The 23,957-nt window shown below is 38.8% G+C and overlaps 1 protein-coding gene across 2 annotated transcripts in view; it reads right to left on the reverse strand.

Annotated features, from left to right (window-relative positions):
• The window catches only part of LOC132074730 (transmembrane protein 263-like), a 199,642-nt gene that overhangs the window by 125,959 nt on the left and 49,726 nt on the right, over positions 1-23,957 (reverse strand). Inside the window, exons 3-4 of one of the 2 annotated variants that reach the window (XM_059474715.1) lie at positions 12,840-12,999; positions 11,177-12,005 (exon numbers count right to left, since the gene is read on the reverse strand). The exons of the other annotated variant lie outside the window; for it this stretch is intronic. Coding sequence (XP_059330698.1) covers positions 11,858-12,005; positions 12,840-12,999 — 308 coding nt within the window. The 3' untranslated portion in view covers positions 11,177-11,857. Of the gene's footprint in view, positions 1-11,176; positions 12,006-12,839; positions 13,000-23,957 lie in introns of those variants that run through there. 2 annotated transcript variants of the gene reach the window in all.

Below are 23,957 nucleotides of genomic sequence, written 5' to 3' on the forward strand. Positions count from 1 at the left end.
AAGCATGCCAACAAGTCATTAATCTAGACTATTTACTTGTAAGTAAACAGCTACATGACCTGAACTTTAAACTAAACCAAATTTTGAGTATATAGCAATATTTTTTTAAAAGATCAGTCATGAATATGGTATGTTACGTAAAGCTAGCAGATCACATTACTGTATACCCATATTTTTCATAATTTATTTTTCTGAATATTACTTCTGAAAGTCCTAATATGGTCTACATATAAATCTTCTCTAGTCTGCTCTACTGGATAGTGATCCCTGACTGCCATTTTGGAATATCTTTATCTGAGTTATGCATCCGTTCAATTGCTTTTCCAGGTTAATTTTAAGTTTTAAGTAGGTTTAGCATACAAAAACTCCAAAAAAGGTTAATTTAAAGAAAGTGTTAGTTATTTCCTTTCATGTGTTAGCATATTTAGATGTTGAATGGTATGCATCACAGGACTACTGAGAGCCCCCTCCAATAATAGTGCAGGAGGAACATAAAGGTTTGCTATTCCATCTTATATCTTTCGTAGGATGCACTACAGGAACAAAAAGGAATAAATATGAAAGCCCACAAAACTAATGAGTAGCTAGTGCTGGGAGGTAACACTGAAAGAGCAAAGAAAATCAAAATCTTGCACCTATCAGATCTAGATGTTTCTCATATATTTACACATACAGGTATAATATGCGTATGCGTATTTATTTTACGATGATACAAAACTTGAATGGAGGAGCTAGAAATAAGTTTTTTAATTAGAAAATTTCTTCTGTCAGAGGAAACCCCAAGCCATTAGATGAATATACTTACAGTTGTTTTTGCTGTTAAAATCAGATAAGGTTTTTGCTTCAGGGAACTAATGTATAGAAATTTCTTCAGAGTAAAGGAGTGTATGCAGGCCCAAGATAAACTGGGCAGGCTCAGTCTCAGAAATAAATTAAAGTGCTGAGCTCACCTAAATTCCTTTGCGGCAAGATGGACAATTTTTTTTCCTTTATGTCAAGGTAACTAATTTTCATTAAAATTAAGTGGATTTTTTCCTTCATATTTAAATCAGATATTGAAACCAACTTGGTGTTGTTTTGTAATACTGTCTACATATAATCTCCCTGTTCCAGAGGAAATTAGCTGTCCTCTTGGTAGAATCCCTTATGAAGATTTCCAAGTTTTCCCCACTTTCTTGCTGTCTCTGGCTCCCCAAGAATTCCTGTTTTCTTTTTGTCTCTTTTAACGACAAAGAAACCTAAGAAGCTCAGATACAGTCATTCAAACCTCCCTCCTTCCTTTTCCACTCTTATTTGGTCTCTGATAACTCACTCTGATTGCTCTGCTGTCCCTTCTTCTAACCCACCCAGATATCAGCAGCTTCAGGCTATCCATTCCCCTTGCTTCCAGTCTTCATGCACAACCTCACACTCCTTCACTGCTGCCAGCAAGGACATCTCACCATTGCTTGCCCTCTTACTTTCAACTCCCAGTTGCTTGTCCACTTACACTTTTCACCTCTATTTCTTAGATTCCACCTTTGTCTGACAGGTTTTATAGGACATCCATTTCACTGAAAACATATGAAAACTTTGGTACAGCTAACTCCTGAAACTTAATACAATATCCCCAGCTATTGGTTTCATCTGTCAGAATACACCTAAAGGAGGTAAATTTAGAGATATTTGAAAATGTCTGTATTTTTCTTTAATTATGGAAGAATTTACAGGAACTTAATCAGAAGTAAAACAGAAGTTAAAGTACAGAAAGTAAACAGAAGAGCAGTGCAATGCCAGATTATTATTGACCAGAGAAGGCCTTGAGAAGCTTGGAAGGTGGTAGTAAGCTAGAGCCCTATGGGCAATGAAGGATGTACTTATGGTAGGCACGCTGCATTGATTGTCATATTTCATTCAGGAGGCCTTTGTGCAAAAACTTCTAGTTTGTGAATACTGGGCCATATGGACCTGGCTGGGCAAATACCATCTGGGCAGATTAAAGGGATCTGAAAGCAACTGGGTAAATAAAATCATAAGAAGAGTTACTAAGAGTAATAGTTTTTGTTTGCCTTAGACTGAAAAATATTAAAAATGCTTGACCTAGTTGTGGATGGACATGTTATGCCCTTGTAGGAAAAACTGTCTAATTAATTTTAATTTTATTCAGACCACGTATTTATGGCTTCTTCTAGTCCCATGCAGTGATGGTCATTTTCTGTAAATAGCACAGAAAGGACACTTACTCTCTATTCAGTGAGGGTAACTCAAAACCATATACAATAGAAAAACATGCTCATTTTAGAGGAGACAGACATCAGGCATGTGTTTCTCTAGGAAGAGTATTACTTAAAGCTGAAGTTCTTAAAGTATGGCTATTCCTACAAGGCAAAGAAAACTTCAGATAGACTATAGCTGAGCTCTTAATGATCGCTTCTTTCATTAGCTGGGGGTAGGAAGAGTAAGTAAACGACTGCAAACGTATTCATGACTGTCATTAGCAAAAATGGCACTGTGCAAATCAATTTCCATGGATCCTGCTAGGATGGGCTTTCTAATTAGTCCATCATTAGACAGCTAACTTCTCACCACTTCTGAGACATCAAATAGTCCATCACCAACACATCACCCAAGTTAACAAGGAGAATTTTAATGAAAGCAAGTCAAATTGGCTTCCACCACAGAATACAGACAATAGGCTTTGTTACTAATCCTTCCCTATCCTCATTTCTATTTGCTATTTTAGTTTCTGTTCTTATAAACCTTTTAGCTTGCATCAATAATTTTTAACCTCCTTTTACTAAAGAATAGAGCAGCTGTAGGATGGAAGAGGTGGGGGAAAATGCTCAGACAAAGCCAAATAAGGTACAAGCTGAGATTGCTTCTGGGTATTTCAGAGCTTTCCATCTTATGATGCTGAAGAGTAATGTCAGCTTGCTGCTTGAGGTTTTAAATGGAAACAGCCTGTGAAAAGCATTTGACTGATTGGCTCAGCAGTGTGGTTTAGATGAGCTTCCACCATGGTCATCCTGCTTCACACAGGGCAGGTGCTCCATTCCAAATGGTGGGGTTTGGGCTTGAAAAATCCTATCAGCAGGCACAAAAAGGGAAGCTCCCCTAAGATCAGAAGTAAACAGATACACAAAGGAATAAAAGAATCCTTAACAAAGATGAAAAATCTCTCCCTGAACAGTGTAGTCATCTCAGTATTTGAGTAACAACATCAGTATTTATAAATTTTTTTTTTTAATTGAGAGGAAAACATTTAAAAGCCTAAATTCAACATGGACATGTTCTTAATTTAAACTAGCTGTTCCTGCCTGAAGGAAAATCTGCTGCCCTACAGTTCAGACACAAGTCTGCCCATACCAATTTTCTGGTTTTCTGTATTTCACCTCCCTTTCTTCTTTATTACCAAGGACGTTTACATGAAACAGCATTTTTGCTTTTAAGAGTTCATCTGTTCCTGCTGCTTATCCCCCCACCTGAAGTCATAATCCTCCATTTGTGATGACATAATAATTTCCACTGCAACCAATTGTGATGCCACAAACAGAGGATTATGACTTTAGGTTGGAAATAAACAGCAGGAACAGATGAACACTTAAGAAACAAAGATCCTGTTTTCATGCAAATGCCTTTTGTCATCAAGAACAAGGTTAGAGAAATTCAGAAAATATATGATAAGAGCAAGCCAGCAAAATGGGTACTAAAGAGAAACTCCAAATTTTCCAGGAGGCATTCAGCTGCTCTTTCAAATTAACTTCCTACATAACTAGGAATTTTAAATGTTTCTGAAACATAGGTAACTTTCTATTTGATTGAATTGCCAGCATAATGTGATCTGAATTATTGACATCTTCTCACCAGCAGGGCTCAGGCACTTTGCCATAGGGGTCATGACTGGATGAAAAGCCCCCAGATAGTGGGAACTGAGAGAAATCATTAGAAATGGGGCCAAGAGAATTTGGCCCTATTGGTTTCTAATGTCAAAGCTTAGCTGAGCTATTTTTCTTCCCTTCTTCAAAACCAAAAATTCTCTAATTTCAGTAGTATCACTAACTGAAGAAATACTCAGGTGATCCAAACAGCATGAGCAGCAGAAGCAATTTGTGCTTTAATTTAGTTGGATCAGCTTTGAGGTTGCTGCCGTTATAATTACAGGGCTGCAACAAATGCTGAAGCTCCTTCTAAATTTAATCTGAACACAGCCTATGAAATGCAGCCCAAAAGGACACACCTAACAAAGCAGAGCAAGTATTTTTGCTGTGGTTAATGAATGGATAGGAAAAAATGAATCCATGAAGAAGAAAAACATCTGAATTTTTCTTTCCTCTTGGAATAAAATCAACTCCTGAGCAAAACAGTTTAAGAAAAATTGACATTTTCACTATGAAATTTTTGCTTTAAAATAGCAGGTATTCTAGAAATAAATATTCAAAATACAGGCTCAGAAACATTTTCTGTGTTTAAAAAAAATTGGTTTTGGTTAATTGTATTTGTTTTCAGCTCAGATGAGCTCATAACATCACCACAGTAGTGGTCAGAACTGCTCTCTTACTTCACGAGAAGTAGAACTGTGATGGATGGATGGATGTGTATGACTATACTCCTTTGTCAAATAAAGATTCCAGAAATGGGGGGAGAGCGGGTGTTAGGGTAGCAGGGACTGGCTGTTGAATGTGTGAGTAGACATTTATTTTACTATAGTAAGTATACTCTTCCTTACCACACTAAGCATTCACCTGCTGTAAGTTTCCCATCTGGGACTTGTGCCCACGTGTGGCTCTCAAATGCAAACTGCTGGGCCCCTCTAAAGCCAGGAACATAGCCTGACACACAACCCCAGTGCACACACAAAATGGAACAGGGGCTCAGCACTCTGGTATCTTGTGTTGAAAGGTTACCTGATGTCCTGAAATGGATCTAACAGATCAAGGCAGGCAACCCTAATGTGATTTCTCATTTGTTCATTAGTTTTTACTTTTCAAAGATGCAGGGACCTTAGCTTAGGTCTATCCAGCCTAGTTTTAAGCAGCTGACTGAATTCCTGAATGAAAGGCACAATTTTCCTTATCTTCCTACGCAAGCAAGACCTCCAGAAGATGATTCACACCAAGTTCTGAAACACCCTTGTGAAGTGCCTCCCTGACCACAGAAGGAAAGGGAGTGATGAGCATTTACAAAGGGCAGTGTCTACATGTACACACCACTCAGCTCTCCAGTTCCTGAGCAATCTAATTCCATGCCACAAAAAGTCTTGCCCACTCAGACATACAACAGATGTATAACATGGATCCATGGGCTTCCAGTGCTAGCAGGAAACTTCAGCCTGCCACTCACAGCACTATGTTCAGACAATCATTCTGTGGAGTCTCTGCTGAGAAGCAGGGGAAAAAAATTATCCTGCTATTACATTGTCACATTTCATGAACATCCTAAGGTCTAATTTCTGAGAGTATTTTAAATAAATTTTAGGCAAACTACACCTTTATCTTCTTGGTCTTTTACCAACCTAATTGAAATTCAGAAGGAAAAGGGGGGGGAAAAAAGAATGCAAAACCAAAGGTGCCATTTTTAAAGAATTTTCTTCTTTAAAATGTATTCTTCCATACAGCTGTTCCTTTAAGCCAACAACAGTGCTTGAAGAAGCACAGAAATGTTAAACTCACATTATATATGCATCCATCCTTACTACAGCTCCTTTTTTGATTTTATCTGACTTTAGAGAAACTGAGAAAATGGCATCACTTCTTCAGAAGATAAAGTATATTAACTAATGACAGTGCTTTACTGAGACTTCTTTTTTATAAAGTTTGCTAAAGTACATATTCAGTGACCACCTACAGCAGGATCAAACACTGAACTTGAGATACCAGCCACTGTTAAAGTGGTTATAAAAGAAATAAGTAAATTTATTTATATAAACAAATAAATGGAATGGAATTCAAAAACTTACCACTAGGTTTTTATAAACTCAGGAATGCATCTAGCTCATTAGGATTACTACATATGCCACATATTTTTTAGTATGGTGTCAGGAAAAGAAAAGACATCCGCTAAAACAGAATGGCAATAAAAATATTCGGTGGACATCTATCTGCCTACCTTAGAAACTCAATACAGTATTGCTGTAATTTACTCTCAATAAATGATCATCAATTAACCTTTTTACATGAGAAGTTTATAGTGACAAACATCTGATTTTAAAGTTAAGAACATAAGTACATGCAGAATGCCTTCCAAAAGTGTAGCACAATGAAGTTGTTTTGCTTCCCATGTTAATCTCTGCAAAATTATGTACTGAGAAAAGAAAGTCCTTGCCCAACTCACAACAATGTAAGCATAGCAGTAAACTGCAGTAACTGTGGGAAAAGCTGGCCCTGCTGATGCACTGGGACCTCTTCATCTTAAAGAGGATTTCACACATTCTAAGCTTCTTCAATCGAAGAGGAAATCAATGTTTACTACCCAGAGCAATACATGGAATTAGTTCTCATCCAACCTCTGAAAAGTCATTTATTTTCTATCCTTGAAAGAGCTCTACATCTCAGAAAGTTAGAATACAATGAGCAAGGTCTCTACAAATAATCTTTAATCCTCCATTTCAAAGTCTTCACTCTACCTCCAGAAGTTACATTTGGGTGAATAATAACTTTTCTAAAAGAGAATTGTATATTCTAAAAGCTTGTTTTTAACCAACTACTAAAACTGGAACCATTAAAAAGGGGGCTTTGCTTCTAAGGGCAAATCTATTGGAAATACTACTTCCCCCGAAGCACTCACTAGAAATTGTTTCACAATTTACACTCAAAGTACCAAATCAGATAAAAGTCACAAGCAAAATTTCTTGTCAATGATAACCAAAATATTGGAGAGATATGCAATATCAGCTATCACAAATATGAGAGAGAAGCTTACATGTTAATAAAGCTGACATTGCAAATCCCTTTGCATTCAGGCCTCTATGCATGTTATGTTGCTGTTGTCGTTTATGAACTTGTGATCCATTACAAATGTACAAGTCAACAGAGCATACCAGCTGAATTTAGATACAAATGACAGAGACCACAAACATCTACTGACCTTTCTGCCAGAGGTCAGGATCAAGAGGAGGGGGAGGGATTCTACTTCTCCATTTAAACTGCATACTATAAAAGCAGAAATTAGAAAACAATTCCTTTACTGTCTTCCAACTATTAAAATAGTTTAATTCTGGAAGACTCTTCCCAGTACTACTGATAAGCATCCCAGGATTAAACAAAACATCAGGTTCATACATCTGATGAGTCAGTGAAAGCTATTCCTTCTCCATTATCATTAGTTTTGGCTCCTCTGCTTACAAGCAATATACATTAAATACTCACATGAAGGATGATTGATGAATGTCTATATTTGAAGCTGATTCATTACAAACAAAATGTTACCAAGACTAACCGTCTGACAAACCACAGGCTGGCAGCTTTAAGGCTGGCTGGATAAACTTGTTCAAATCTGAAACTCAGCCTGTGTCCTGTGAGATCACCCCCATTTCATCAGCCACTCATTGCCATAAGCAAGGCAAGGAACACAGGAGCCAACAGCCTGAGAGCTTTGGCTGTGCCAAGAACTCAGAGCTTCTGCTCCTCAGCATAATTTTCATGGGCAATCTTGGCATAATTATCTACATTTAAAATCTCTTCTGCAGAATGTTAGCAATTTTTTAGCCTGCTTCTTAAAATTCAGATGGGAATCCCACAGCTTGACAAGTTTTAACTTCTTCATCTTCAATGAAGAGTTCTGGATATGGAAAGAATAAATAGTAAAAAAATTTCTCCATATCTGCTTTAATGGACTAGATCACAGTTTTTGTGAAAACTACTGATGTTCAATTTAGCACGATCAGATTTATTTTTAATAATTTAGACCTACATCTCCAAATCATCTTTAGAGGGAACAAAATAGCATGGCACTATTATTGGGGAATGCTGCATTATTAAAACTATAAATCCCTCCAAAACGAAGATAAGTAATTTCACTATTTTTCCAGTGTTGCAAAGAGTAAAAATGGTTTCCCAGAATTTCAGTAGACAATTTAACACCTTATTCAACTAAAGTGTTTTGGTTTTAACACTTTATTCAACTAAAGCAAGTGTCTTGCTGCCTTGGTTGTTTCTCTGAGGAATAATGGGTGCTCTCTAAAGACACAGAGGTTTGTAAAACCCATGCTCAAAGCAGTCAAATTCATGTCTTAAAACCAACATATGCTCAAAGTACCCAAACTTTAACTGGATTTAACTGCTGTCTGAAACACCCAATTAGCAAGTCTGCTTTCCTGAATCACCATTGAAGTGACCCAACAATTAAAAGGTGCTCATATACCACATCAGAAAATGAGTTTACAATTTAAGAAACTTACTAAATTAGGAGTTAAATTGTCCACAGATCAGTATAGATCAAGGGCATTTTTCTGTTTGGGGTTTTGTTTGGTTTGTTAACTGCACTAAAAAGGAAGTCTTTTTACTACTGAGTTAATTTAAGGCATAATTTTCAGAGACATGCATCCACAGCATGTGTATGCTACAGCACCTAATTAAAACACAATCAATCAACTGCTGCTCTTGCTCAGAAAAGTTACAGCAAAATTCTGAACTCTGATTTCCATCAGGGAAAAAAGTACATTATGCTTGCCCCTCCTCCACACCCCCGGTTCTTTCAAGGCAGTCTTTCAGTCTCTCCTTCCTCCAGGTGTACATGAAAATTACCCCTTTTCCTCTCTTCTTACATATATACCTGCACATATAAAAAACCTCTCACTCTCCCTCTCTCTCTCTCCCTATATATATATATATCTTTTATACATTGTCTTTCACCTGTTACTTAGTTTTCTGAAATGCCTAGTCTTTACCATTGGTTTCATTTAAATTCCCCAGCCTGAGAAGAGTATCTCTGTAAGCAAGGCATGGAACCATTTGTGTCAGCCTCACCTGAGAACTCAAGCTGGGGGGCCAACCCAGCAGAGGGCACCTGCCCTGCTGAGAAAGCCCAGTGCACACAGGGGCACCAAGCAGGTCACACCCCTCATGGAAACAGGTCACAGCTTCAAGGAAGTCGTGGCAAATGCCTCCATCCCACCAAAGGGAACAGAGCTAAATATTTAAATGCTAGCTCTCTTGTCTTGGAAGAAATCTATAGAACACACACGATTTTTTCTATGTATTAAATGGACACTCATTTGCAAAGTGAATGTTTTAAAAAATGCCAAGGTTAGACTCTGTTGTGTGACCACAGCAAGCTTGCCTGTGCCTCCAGTGATAAGCTCCAAATACATTTTAACCTTTCTTTCACGACTGCTTCCAGTGTTTACATCCTGCTTCTGTGACTGCTGGGACAGATCCCGTCTGCTGGCGCAGTCTCACCTCTGTTAGGCACTCTTTCCTTCCCCTTTACAATGTGTCCTTTCTCTTATTGCTTCAGTCATGGTCTTCCTTCCTTAGGTTTCCCACCTCCAAAGGCATCCTGAAGCTTTGTTTTCTCCTAACTTCCCTATCCTTCCAGCAGCAAAGAGAGAGAGCAGAGAAACAGAAGCAATAGTGTACCATAATTTAGCAATGGTGTGCTGGCTTAGGAGTCCCTATCTGTCAGACTTCCAAGGAAAAGATGAAGAAAAAAATGTTCTTTTTGGTCACTTTTTCATCCAGGAGGCAAAAAATACCAATACAGAAGAAGAAGTTCAAAAGGAAGGAGAAAACAAAGACCAATTTCAAAAGGCAGCAAATATCTGTAACTCTGTCCCAAGTACTGTCACAAGGGATTTTGCAGCATGAGGAAGAAATATACACACATCTGCTAACTTCATATTTGAGAAACTAGGAAGCAGATTTGTTTCCATTTCATCTCCATATGATTTGGGTGCTCAGAAGGCATCTGTGTGTGTTTCAGGACAGATTTACAAATGAGCAGTATTTTGACCCTGGTAGCACCTATGCAGAGCCCAAGCAAAAACTGCTCGGTATTTACTCCAGTGTTTGAGAGCACTTGATTTGCTGTCATCACAAGCCTCCCACTCCATACTTTCATTCTCTCCTCGACAGAGATTATACACTGATTGCTCAAGCAAGGAGATGGCAAGGTAAGCCTGATTTTGGGATGGATACACAGTACAAGAGCAGCAAAAGATATGAGCAAATCACATAGGAAAGCTTAGCGAAACAGTTGCAGAGAGAGACACCAGGCAGCTGTAAGAGCTCAGAAATTGTGGGAGGACCCCAGTCTAGACTGTCAGACGTGGGGCTCAGAAAGAACCAGACTGCCAAACACCTTTCCCAACCTCATCTCTTGTTTTTTAGAGCAAACCTGTTGTGAGTTAAAATTCTATTTCATGTTCTGTCCTCCCTGTTTTCCTCTCCTGGGGTGGGAGGGTGGGGGTCTGGACACACACACAGAGTAACTCTGCAGAAGGGAAACAGCTCCAACATGTCAGGGAACGGACCCTCCCTGTGCTGCTGTTCTTACTGCAATTGCACGGACAGCAGCCGAAGCACTGTGACCTGCTCATGTTTGACCTTAAATCACTTACAAGAATTTGGAGAGGAAGGAAACTCCACACTGTGCCACTGCCTCACAGTCCAGTCACAATGTCAGGAAGTGTTCTTGCACTGTTTTTGCCATTCTCTATAATGAGATATACAGTCTAATTCCTAGAACAATCTACAAATTCTGGTTAATAAATGCTATGCAAATACACTGGCCTAACACTCTAGTGATATTCTGAAACCTTCCAGCTCTGCTTCATGGCACATTTTAGTTGCAATATCTGATTTTTTTATTGCAGGTTATGAATTCATACTACATTGATAAGAAGCATATTATCACCCATCTTCTGTGACTATTTCTGAGTTTAACACAGTTGCTGCTGCTATGGAGAAGCACACTCAATGACTCAGCAGTCTCTCCTGTCTGTATACTCATGTGTTCATACACAGTAAGAGTGATAATGCTGTGCAAGTTGAGAGTCCCTTGCTAACACTTACTGTGATGTCAACTCTCCTTTTTCAGAGCACGTGCTATTTGGAGGTGTTAAAACAACGCAATTCAAGTGCTAGTATGCATTTAATAAGACAAAAACAAGCAGTGAACATTACCGCTCTACATGCACCACTGGAATTTTCAAACACTTATCATCCAGCACAGTTCACTTATTTTTACCTAGATAGTTTTAGAACTGCCTTAAAAACCACATCCTCCTCTATTAGAGATACTCATTTCAAAGGCTGCAGAGCACTGAGACACATGGATGCAATCAGCTTGGTGATGGGCATGACTCACAGAAAGCTACACTCCCGGGGCATTCTCACCAGTTTTACCTGGAAGTTCGCACGTGCAGTGTCTGTCTGTTAAGTGGGATCTTCCAGCCACATCTGTGTTCACTGCAGGGAAGGCTGGTACTTCTGTTAGCAGATGGCAGCTGACCACTTCCCTGCATTGACCGAATGGGAACTGAATATCCACAACCTTGACTGAAACTGGGACAATTTCACTGGGAGCACTGGAGAACTGTGTTGACAAATAGCTAAAGAAAGGATGTTCAACTTCCTATTCATGTCTCTTCCCAGTTTTCACTTAAACATAGTGAACAGCTTTTAACAGGCCATGGGTCATTATGCTGCACAAGGATCTTTGAAAAAGAGTTCTGGATCATTCCTCCTCTCTCCTCTACTTTCAGCACTTCTTCACCAGAGCTTTGGCTGAGACGGTCTTACACTCTTTCCCTGGGAATAGAACTGGTTTTTGCGCAGTTGTCTGGGAAGCCCCAAGGACCACTCCTTTCTGCAGGTAGCTAGAAGACATGTCTGTCCTTCCACGTCAACAGCAGGTAAAGTCTTTGGCTGAGATCAGTAACTCAGGAGAAAGCCTGGGCTCCTTTACAAGCACAGTACTTGAATAAGGAGAGCATGCCAACATCTTTCTGGGACAGAAGCTGCACTAGCTGGTGTTTCTTTTCAAAGGCTTCAGAGAAACCTGATCCATGTAAATGATCAAAGCCAATCCTTTGTCAGGAAAAGAGAAGAACATACTGCAAAGTTATTAATTAATAACACTTGTTGCAACTTACTAACACTTATTAAGCATGGGAAAACTCTGTAATGCCCGATGGGGATTAGGCAGCTAGAATTGGTTTGGATTTTGTTGGGGGTATTTTTTTAATTGCCTAAAATTTTAAACTGAAAGGCTGAACAGCAGAAATGACGGATATATATGGACATAAGTTGTCCTAAGGACAGAAAGAGGTTTTGAGAATGAGTCCCCAAACCTCACTGTGCTGCTCAAATCACAGCCACCCCACTGGAGACATGAACATTTCTGTACCCTGCTTGTGGTCAAGCACCAAATCCACTGGCTTTACATGGTCTGCACAAGGAAAAGGAACAAGGTGATAGTGCCAGCCACTTGCATGGCAATGCTTGCTTAGCATGAAAACGTAAAAGAAAAACAAAAAAAGCAAACAAAACCACCAAATCACAGACTAACAAACTGTGTCTAAATTTCATCAATCTACTCAAAGTATAAATGGTACCCCTGAGATCTCTCCAGGTGGAAATCAATTTAGTTAGTCCACTGAAGGGGGGGCAAGGGAGGAATCAGTACTACAAGCATACAGGCCCCCTAAATTGTTCCATTAATTCATTTGCTGACTCAGTACGCAGTGGGCTAAACAAGCTTTTCCCCAAAGTCATGAGACTTCACATGAAAAGAAGGAAAATAAAAAGAGGCAGCCATGAGTAACATAAAAAAACACACAGAAGCAGACAATTGAAGACAGAAAAATATTTACTATTTTGAAGTTAAAGAATGAGATGGCAAGATAACCTGTCAATCAATACCTGCTAAGTGTCTTTGAAGAGTATATTCTACTGCCTCTCCAAGATGTTAGCAAGAACATAACTCTGAACAGAACAGAGTCTTGGTATGATGAACAGCTTCCAGAGTTAGAAGAATGAGAACACGGTATATTCTTCAAGGCAAGAGTGCAAGCCCCCACTCCTGGATAAATATTCAGAAATAAAAAAGATGAGTCTTCATAAATATTCAGTAGAGACAATCTCACACTCCACAAGGACTCAGGAGAGAGTAGTTGACCAGACACGTCTTCAGTACCTCTTATATCTGGCATTAAATTAGTCTGTGAAATCTAATCAGAGCTGAAGTAGGGACATCTATAGAATAATTCCAGCACCAATACAAAAGAAGCCTCCCTGGAACTGTAAGAGGTCATTTTAGCTAAACTGCAGGCTGGATTGCTCTAAAACACATCCTCAGTTTATCTACAGAGGAGATGCAATAGGGAGAGGAGCCTCAGGAAAGCAAACAAAGCACAGTAGCAAACAAAGAACAGTAGTTCAGCACTAAAATTCAGCTTACTTGTTCATAAAGCCCTGTTGCAGGTGGCAGTGCTAACAAGATGGATGAGTAACACTGTGTGACTCTGGTAACTGGTAAACAGATCTGGGAAAGCAAAGTTCAGCAGTGAAGTCACTCTCAGGAGCATGAAAAACCTTGATTTCAGACCTTGCTCTCCATATATTACCCATGAGGCACTAGACAAGCCACATATTACCAATTTAAACAGCATTCAGTGCCAGATACTCAATCTTATTATGAACATTGTCCATTCATTTAATCATTAGGTTATGACTAAGTTTTTCTTTAGTCCTACCATCAAGAGCCTTTCAAACCCCTTTTCATACTCACTTATACCCCACATCCCTCCAAAGCATCTGGGCATTGCTTTAGAGATTCTAATATAGCATTGATATTGTTCTACAGAAGTGACCATAGCTCTTTTGTTCCTTGGTGGCATCTACCTCCTTCTATACAGGAGCATTACATATAGATTTGAGCTCTAATGAAGCATAACAAAACTGAAAAGGAAAACACCTCTCAGAGACCAACCTCAGCCTTAAGCTGGCAGAGGCACACAGGACAAAGGATCCTTAGTGGTGTATGCACTGCTGATGTCAGAGCTGTAAACAGCTGGCTCCAGCTAGGAGTTTGTGTGGGTGGAGACAAAGCCACTTTAAAGCACTGCAGATGCTTAGGGCAAAAGGGCTCCTAACACCTTTCACACTGGTCCTGCCCAGTTGACCTGAAGCTCTCTGATCAGTAACATTCAGCACTGCTCCAGCTTGAGTGCTTTTCATGCCTCTTCTTGCCTATCTGCCTGGTGTTCCCTAAGACCTTGATTTCCCAGTTCAAGCAAAAACCCCACCAGAATTCTAAAGCTTGGCAAGTAAACTCACACATCCTGTGCTTCTGCACACAACAGCTGCAGATTTAAGCTAATAAGCTAATTCTCCTGCTAAAAACAAGGCTCCGAGCTTTGTGGACTCAGCCTTACGGATCACGCCGTGAAGACAGCTAAGCAACTCCCAGCTGACTTCATGTTCTTTCCTGGCTCCTACTGAACGGGAGTGAGGATTGTCCAGGTCCCATTTGTTTATGCAGTTTTCATTCACTCTTGGACAGAACACTTTGATGTCCATGCTTCTTCTATGCTCGCCCTTCTGCCTTTATACTTTTTTCCCCACATTGCACAAATTTTTACAGTTAGAATTATCTGACTGCCTACATCATTAAGCACCTTTGTGATTTTTTTAGATACATTTTTATTTAGATATATTTTAATTTTTTTTTAAATCACAGGTGTTGAAATAAACTCTATTGGGAACTAGTAACACCAGAGGTAAAACACAGAAAATAAGGGGGCTTTGTTTGGGTTTTTTTGTTTGGAGATGTAGTACAGATATCAATTTTATCTGGCACAAAAGCTACTCTAGCACATCAGAAGATAAAATTTAACTCCTTACAATTTTATCCAAGATGGAAAGTCAAAGCTTTTCCATTACTTCAAAGAAAAATTATTTTAATCTGAGGATAATTAAACAAAGTGTTTCACACAACACATTACAATTGCCACATGTGATCCAATACAAAAAACACCAGCTCAGTAACTTCCCTTGTAGAAAAGGAACAAAACCAAGAATAACCCTGGCTACAAAGGAATTACCTCATTACACATTATATAGGTCAATGGAAACAGAAAAGAAAACCCTGCAAAAGTGGTTCATCATTACCTCCCACAGAACACTGATTTTATTAAGAAATGTTTGTATATGTTCTCTTCACAACTTCAATTGGTCCTGTGTTTTCTATAGGCTCAGAGATACTCACAGCAGTTTCACCAAGGCAGACTCTCTATGAAGTTCCATAACAGAAGCACACTTGTGTGAGGAAAAAAATAATTCCCAATATGTTTCCAGAGGAGATATTTAAACTTCTGCAATTTGGTCTCCAGTTGTTTCGTATTGAGACGAGAGAGAACTAAAAGGTTTTGGGTGGCAGGTGGAATTATAAAATGAAGGTGTGAATGATTCACACTGAGACATTTTGTCCGCTAACAATTAATTATCAAGGGCTGTCAACACAAGAGTGACTTTACATCAAGATACAATCAGAGGCCAACCACCACTCATTAACTTTTAAAGATTATGAGCAAGCTGGATGCAAAACACGTGACAACTACATAACACTTGTGAACCCTGATTTTCCCACTCTAAAAAATCTAAACCACTGTGGATTTATTTGTTTACAAGCTTTTGAAAAAATCCATTTTACACATCTCAGCAGGGAAGAAGATCACAGCCTCCCCTTCCACCTGCCTCAGCCGCCTGGAGTGGAGCCTTCACAGCTGTAGCACTACATTGGGTCAAGGCACTGGAGTAGGGACAGGAGGAGCTCTGCTGCCACCCCACCCCCTTGCCAACACAAGGACACTTCCCAGCTACCTGCTGTGATGCTGAACACAAAGACCAGCACAAAAGAATCACAAATTCCCCTATGCTGCAGTTTCAGGATGGAAATATTTTGTGCTTCACTACTAAAAATGTAGCTGTACCCACACTTGTAATTTAGTATCACAGTACTATTACAGAACCACTCCTGAGAAGAAATTATTTCTGACCCTACCATAAGATTTGCCCTATATGCAGTACCTAAGGTGTAGTCACAGAAAATATAAAAGCCAATGCACCAAAGCAGCTGTTCTGTGAGAAATTACAGCAGTATGTGAACATGTTACTAATCAGTATCATAATACAGAACAGAGCCAAGTGGCTAAAGGTTTAACCAAAGCAGTTTTAGAACAAGTGCAAAACTTCACTTTCATTTAATGTAGTCTAGGTATATACAGAAATTCTAGCATGTATCAGTAGCCAAAATAATAGCCATCTTCGAATACAGAAATACTGGCTGGCATGGCTAAGTGCATGATATTTTTTTTCAAGTATTGTAGGAAAAGAAAATAATGATAAAAGGGAGAGGAGAAAGATGAGACGGCAGCATAGGTTCTACAAACAAACCTCTCCACTCTTTGTACAGAGATTTCAGTAGAAAAATATTTTAAAAATATATAAATAACCAGATGATAAAACTGTGAGCAAAGAGCAGCACTGAGTTCACAAGCATTAAATGTCACCAAGTCTTGCCCACTTTCTTTTGGTAAAATTACTGCACTAAGTGAATGAAAGGGATCTGATAGACGCAGTTTTCAACAACTGAAATTCAAATGCATTTAATACTCTGAATTAGCAATGTCTGAAGTACATCTTTTTGTCCCTTATACCTCACAGATATTACATTCTCATTTGTCTACCTTATGTCAGGACACAACTTTTCAGCAAAAATAGCAGAGACCAACACTGAAAACCACATGAGAATATGGGTGCTGCACTCAACTGGCTGGCATTTAGACTTACAAGTATTTTGCCCCAGAGGAGTATACCTAATTTCTGTCCTATGGAACACTGCTGTCTTTCACATGAAAGCAATACTCTGAGAGGCAACACACAGCTGTTTCAATACTATTTAATTTACCTGAGAGATGAAGAGCTTAAAAAAAATCTCAATCAGAGACAGGGCCAGGACTGCAAAACATGATAGATGTAAAATAAATTCAAGACTGTGCACTCTAAGTTTTTCTTCTTGTGAAATGGATTATTAAGAATACAGTGGTGCTGTCAGCAACATATTCATCTAGTATGTGCCCTTTTAAAAACTCTCTTCTGAGTGTTTTTGCTCTATCTTTTGAGCATGCCCTTTCAAGGAAAACATCAGAGCTTGCAAAGCTGAGTTGTCATCTACAAACACACACTGCAAAAAGAGTCTATATCCTTCTCACTACTTCTCTTGCAAAATCTACAGAAAACCCTTACGCACAGTATATGATAGATGTTTTTATACGAGCATGTTTTAGCACTCACAAAGGCAAGCTCATACACTAAAAGTCCAGCAGAGAGAAGGCAGATGCTGTTAAAATCCTCAGAGCCCTGATGACATGCCTCAGCTCTGACCTGCAGTCCAGACAGCTACTGCAGTTCTGACCCCTTGTGTTAAATTTATCTCTGTGTCAGTTTCTCTTATTCCTGGACTAGAAGAAGCTGTTGAAGGCCAATTCTAGTCCGCTTCTCCACCATTTCTCTGACATTGTACATCACACCTAATTTGCAAGCTCCCCAATTCTGTAATTTCTCTCCTGAGACTCATTTCAGCAGACTGATGTTGTGCTGCACTATGTACTATGTAGCATCACAGAGTATATTGTGAACCAAAAGCAATTAAGATCTCATCTAGAACCACCAATCTCACTTGAGCTAAAAAAATAAATGCATTTCATATTGGATGCTGCACTTCCAACACATTACTAAGAAAACAGCTATGAGAAACTGAAAGTTTGAGGGTGGGATGGAAGCATGCATTAACTGAACCTAAATTCAGAGTTTGGGTTTTACATATCTCCTGTTACTACAGGAACAGAGTTTCAGGAAAACTGTGAAGAAATACTTGTAGGTGTGGATTTTTCAGACCCACACTATTCTTACTGCCACTAAATCCATGGCCAGCTACAGTAATCTTGCAGTTTGGTGTGAAATTTGTTGTCATATTTTTTAGATGCCACAGATTATGCAGGCTTTGAGTAATAGATACTTTTCATATCACTAGATCATTTTCTGCCCCAAACAAGCTAAAATGAGACAGTTAAGAACAATGAGCCATTCCAGAAGCTTTTCTACAGGATCAAATATTGGACATGAAGACTGTATTACCCCTGGTTTCCACAAAGCAGCAGCCTCCCTTGCCTCACAAGAGACCTGATCCCTACCTGAATACTCACAATTAAACTCTTTATTTTATTATTACTTAAACACTGAAACACAGTAGTTTTTCTGCAAACAAATTTCAAATTGCCAACCGCTATGAGTCATTATGGTGGGTTGACCAACCACAACTTCTACCCTTTAAGCTTGGAAATAGCCAATGAAAGCTTATGAGTATTTCAAAAGTATAATGAATAGTCATTAATGCAGAAATCCTTTTCTTCTGACTGTCATTAGAAATTCAAATTCCAACAACTGCCAACCTCACAGCAGTCTCATCTTAAGGGAAAGAAGAGATAGAACTGACTGTCCCCAAAGAGTTATCCAAACAGTTCACCTTTAAAAGGTTGTGACATGAAAGTGACAAAGACAGAATATGTTCTAATAAAAGGGAGAGAAGGCTGAAATAATAAAATATACTCATTGTTTGCCACAATCATTTCTGAGGTAGAGGAAAACAATAGGATTTTGATTGCTGTATAATTCTGCTAGTCACAGAAGAAAAAGACAGGAAGCATATGAAAGAAAACACAGTGTTTTAATTTTTAGCACCTAAACCAGGGATTGTGTTCATCAAAGGTCAGTCCTGAAGCTTGAGAAGCTTCTCTTTGCAGTCTCAAGGATCCAAATTGCTGACATGCTCTACTGCCCTTTTACACAAGAAGTTAAGAGATTCTAACTGCAAGAGGAGACACTTAGTACAAGGACCAATAATTTAACTAGCCTCAGGAGGACTTCTCATCATTTTATATAGAAGGTTATATGGCCCTGCCTGATAAAAACAAGGTACCAGACTTGCACATTATGACATAGGATGAAAATACAGAAAGCAAACTTATCCATAGACATTTTTAGGAAAAACTAGAAGAATCCATGTTTCTTCTGAGGGCTGTTCACAGGTTTCAGATCATAAAAATACCAAGTCATTGATCAATTTTATAATTTTACAATGGAAATATTACAGCTGAGTTAAAACAAAATGTCTGTATCAAACATTAGAACTACTGAAGTGAATGTTCATGGTTACAGGAGGCCAGCATCACTGCTATCAATACTCTTTCCTGTTGCTTCCCTAAGGCAGAGAGGGAATTAATCTGCAAGGTTAAAGCACACATTTTCAGCTTTTCAAGTTAAAAAAAAAAAAAAAAAATCAGTGACATCCTGGACGCACATCTGTGTGCTTGGTTAGAATCTCAAAATACTGCCAAATTAATTTACAGTCCAGATGTTTGACAGAGCTTGTCAGCATTTAGCAGCTGACAAGGTCCCATGGCTGAACCTTTACTATCAGCTATTAAAAATACTAGGCAGTGCCTAAGCTGTAATGCTTAAACTTCAGAAGCTTTAAAAAGCTAAAACTACTTTTCATAAGTTTGGACTTGAAAAATGTCTGGTCTGGAAAAAACCTTCCAGAGTCCACAGAGTACAGGCTCTTTACAAAGCAGTCTATTACCTACTTTTGACAGCTCAGGAGGCAATTTATGCAACTGAAGTGCAGAAACAAGCCAACAAAGTTGATTCTGACGCAAAAGAAATTAAAATGTAGAGACTTAAAGTCCTGATTGATATAGTGAATTGAAAACAGCAGCCAAGTTAGCTGACTCTGCGAGACACTCTGCTTAAACAACACTTCAAGTCATTTTAATAAACATTTTAAGGCATCACCACCACCAGTGAGCAGCAGGAGCCTTGCAAGTGATACAGAATCTGTTAAAACTCTATTTATATCCTACCTGCAGAATGACAATATAATCACATTCTAGCTTTGTATTGATGTTCATTACAGTGACAGCATTACGTGACCAAAGATAAGACTGACAGTGGACACCTGCATGCAGCTGGAATCTTAGCAAAGGTAAATAAGATTTGTTCCCCTCAAAACCTTTGCTTTCATTTTAAACTGGGTTATTTAAATCTTGCTTCTGAAAGAGTCCAGATTCTGCTCAATTTTGACAGAAATGCACCACCACCGTTGGTAAGTTTGATTTACAGATTAGGGCATAACTTGAATGTGTTTAGAAACTGAGCATACAATAAATGACCATCAAGAGATCCTAAGCAATACAGACTCTCAGAACCCAGGAAAAAAATGTGCTCTGATAAAAAAAAAAAAAAAAAAAAAAAAAAAAAAAAAAAAAAAAAAGATGTCCATAAAGCTCTTAGGAACTTTGGCCTATAACAAAAAACTGAAACCTCATATGTGTACGCTGTGACCTTTGAGCAACAGAAGACAATACCAAAACTACTACTGGTGTTCTCAAGATCCTCAGAAGTAAATCCTTCAAATCACCATTTTGTTAAAAAGTGGCATCATTATGAAACCAACATTCTAGGACTTTACTACCTCAAACCACTTCTATAAACCTTGGTTAAAAATATTGGGAACTGTTTATAAAGCATAATTGTAGGTTGAGGATCTGCAGCTGTACAACATCTCCATATAGTTAATACAAGGAGATGAAGAATCTTCTAGGAAATAATCCAGAACAGTTACAGCAGGCTCTCGCTTTATTGTCTCCCTTAGGAAAACTTCTCTTTCCTTCCACTGACTGTAGAGAGTCAAGGGAAATAAAGCAGCACAAATATAAAAAAAAAAAAAAAAACAAACCCCAAAGACTATAAAGTTTTATCTTAAAATCTCTTCCAAATAACAAAACATTAGGACAAAAATATACTGGTAGCAACACACAAATTAGAGATGGCCACAGCTTGACAAGTCTGTTTTCCCATCTTGGCCTAATTTGTTAGTTTTTACCTGCATCACAGGTGCTCAGAACACATGGACTTTCCCTGACAGGGATGATAACCCTGCATTTTGGCAGACAGAGACAATGTTGTCATGACAAGTCCCCAGAGAACAGCATGGGCACAGCACACAGCAACATCTAACAGCTGTGAAAAGTCTGTATTGGCTGGCTTCTCAGGGTTGAGTGACTTGCTAGTTACAAACAAGCTGTGACTTTCAGGATTAAAGTTTATCGTTGTATCTGGTATTTTCTGATGGGAGAGACTTGGAGATCCTCTTGGATGGAAGGTCTTTCATGTCTGATTGCTAAGATACTACTCCTTTCTTGTGGTTTGGCTGCCAGGAGCAGTAACTTGAATTTGACTGATGAATCAATGCTTAGAATTCGTAATTGGTGGATACCCATTTTTGGGGATAATTTTAAAGTTAATGAGTTCTCTGCATGGAAGTCAGGAGGAATATCATCCAGCAGCTAATTATAATGGTTTTTCCTTCTCATTTCTAACAGCTCTCCCAACAGTACAGTATCTCTAAAATGTCTTTTAGTCCATCTACTCCAAGAAAAAAATCCAATATTCACATGACCACAGACTGGATAAGCAAAGTAGGACACACTTCACAGCAGAATGCAAAGACAGAAGCAGAGTGATGTTTGCTAAAGCTTGTCTCCACTGTCAGTGAGGGAAAGAAGAATAACAGCAAGTAAGGAACAAATTACAAGTTATTAAAAAAGAAAAACCAGCATAAAACCAATCACGAACTTTTACTGTTGATCTCTAGCAATACATCAAAGCAGATGTGTAAGGCTATCTATCTGCAGTACAAAAGCCAGTCCCACCGACTGTGCTAGCTATTGGTACAACTCCAGTCTTCAGGATAACTGCAGAGAGTGTTGCTGTAGGTACTCAGAGGCACGCAATCACTAGAACCCATCTATATAAACAGTTCATAATAGATCCCTGCCAGGTGACTGCAGCCTCGTGCCTGTGGAGAGCCGGGACACAGGAAGATAATCTGCTCTAGCTCAGCTCACAGGAGCTTTTGCATCGAGGGAATTTTTTTAAGGGATGCAAATTAAAATTTATGTCTGCTCATCATTGAATCAGATGATGCATCAATATGTGCCAGAGACTCCAAGAGACTCCATAAAAGCTTTTTAGCAAAAGCATCAAAAATCACATACTCTTGACTTTGAAGAACAGGACTTATTTTTACAAAAGTAAAAAGAAAAATATAGAAAGGAAAAAAAACCAAAACTACTTTGTGAACAGTCTAAAAAACTGCCACACAAAAAAGCGCATTAGTTTGATTCCAGTGTGTATTCTGTGGGATTTAAGTGTCACCTGAAGCTCTCCAGGACTTCATGCACAAACCAGAACTCACCTGAATATGTCACCTGTGAACTGCCTTTAATGGTGGGTAAGAACTGCAGACATGAGTGAGGCAGAATGCTGCCTCCAGTGTACAGATTTATTTTTTTTTAATGTGAGCCATACAGGTCTCAGCAACAATGATCTGGTTGCCTCATGAATGCAGATAGTTCTATAAAAGAAAAGAGCTGCAAATTAAGGGAGAAGAAAAGATTGCAAACTTTCCTTTGAAATCTGTCCCTAATCTGCTTGCTTATGGAGGATGGAAAATTAAAATTCAGTACATTAAGTAAAAATCAAATCCTACAGGTTACTTTTCCTAGAGCATTTTGAACTTGAAATATTTGTTGTTCAACAATTTGTTTCCTTTCTCCCTCTCTGCACCTTCCCCAGCGTTCAATCAGCACCTCTGATTATACTGTATCCTTTAACTTCTTTATTTCAGATCTTTTTCAGCTTTTGCTAATCTCCCTATTTGCATCATGGCAAGAAGCATGAGATGCAGGCCTCAGTCAATTATACAATTGCTCAAGTCACTTCAATTATCTGGCATCACAGAGATCTGCAAAGTCACTGCCGGTTCCCTTGGTCAATAAAGATAAAGCTGTGCCATGAAGTAACTCCATCTTGAGAGCAGATGCATCCTGAGTGATGCTCAAGCATCAGAAGCCACAGGATCTCAGGCTAATGGAATCTCTGTTTCCATACATGCTGTGTCTTTATCGCATTCCTCCTTCATCTTCCTATTAAAATGCAATAGCAAACAGGGGCCTATTGTAATTCATAAAGAAAGCCAATCTTCAAATTCTTGATTCATTTGTGTAGACTTCACAGGTTCCAACTCCTGTCTCTGCAGGGAACTAAAGACCTTCACTCAATTCTGTATTATTAGACACAAATACATAAATGCTGTCGTTTGGTCTGAAAGTGATAATAGCACAGAAACTCAGTTATTTGTGTTGCTGCATAGCAAAGAGTTGTCTTAACACAGAGACACAAGAGGCTTAGACAAAGACTCTGCAGAAGTCTAAAGCTTCCATTTCCTTTTTTTATAGATTTAAACACTTTGGAAAATGGTTTGTTTCATGCTGTAATACATCTCCATCTCCCAGATGGAAGGTTTCAGGTTAGACAAGCAAGATGATTGCCTCAAGCATCTGCCAAAACTTCTGTATACCCAGGCCTCCCACAGCTCTCCAAATACCAAATCTCCATGCCAAACAGCCAACTGCACAGTGGATGGTTGCTGAGTAGGTCATTAGACTAGGAAATAGCTAGACAGACATTCAGTGACCAACTGCTTACAGGAAAACATTTTTGAAGCGCATTCAAGCAAGGCATACTTCTAGAGGCAAGTCAGTAAGAACAACCGCCTGAAGAAATCATGGAGGCTAAGATGTATCATGATATCATGAGGATATACACATTAAGAACACAGGCATAACTCAAATGACATCCCAAGATCAAATCAAAATCATATTTTTCCGTTTTTATATTTGCTGGAACTAAACTAGAAGAAAATAGAGAAATGAGAACAGGGCAGAAACTAAAGCAAAAAACATACCAATCCAATTTGTGCAAATCATAAGTTTTCTTCTTTGGTCAAACTAACATAAAACACATTCCAACAATCTGGCCGCCCCCTACAAGTACAGGAGCACTGACAGCAAAGGC

The sequence above is a fragment of the Ammospiza nelsoni genome, chromosome 6 (assembly GCF_027579445.1).
Source record: "Ammospiza nelsoni isolate bAmmNel1 chromosome 6, bAmmNel1.pri, whole genome shotgun sequence".
In the NCBI taxonomy this organism is placed as follows: Eukaryota; Metazoa; Chordata; class Aves; order Passeriformes; family Passerellidae; genus Ammospiza; species Ammospiza nelsoni.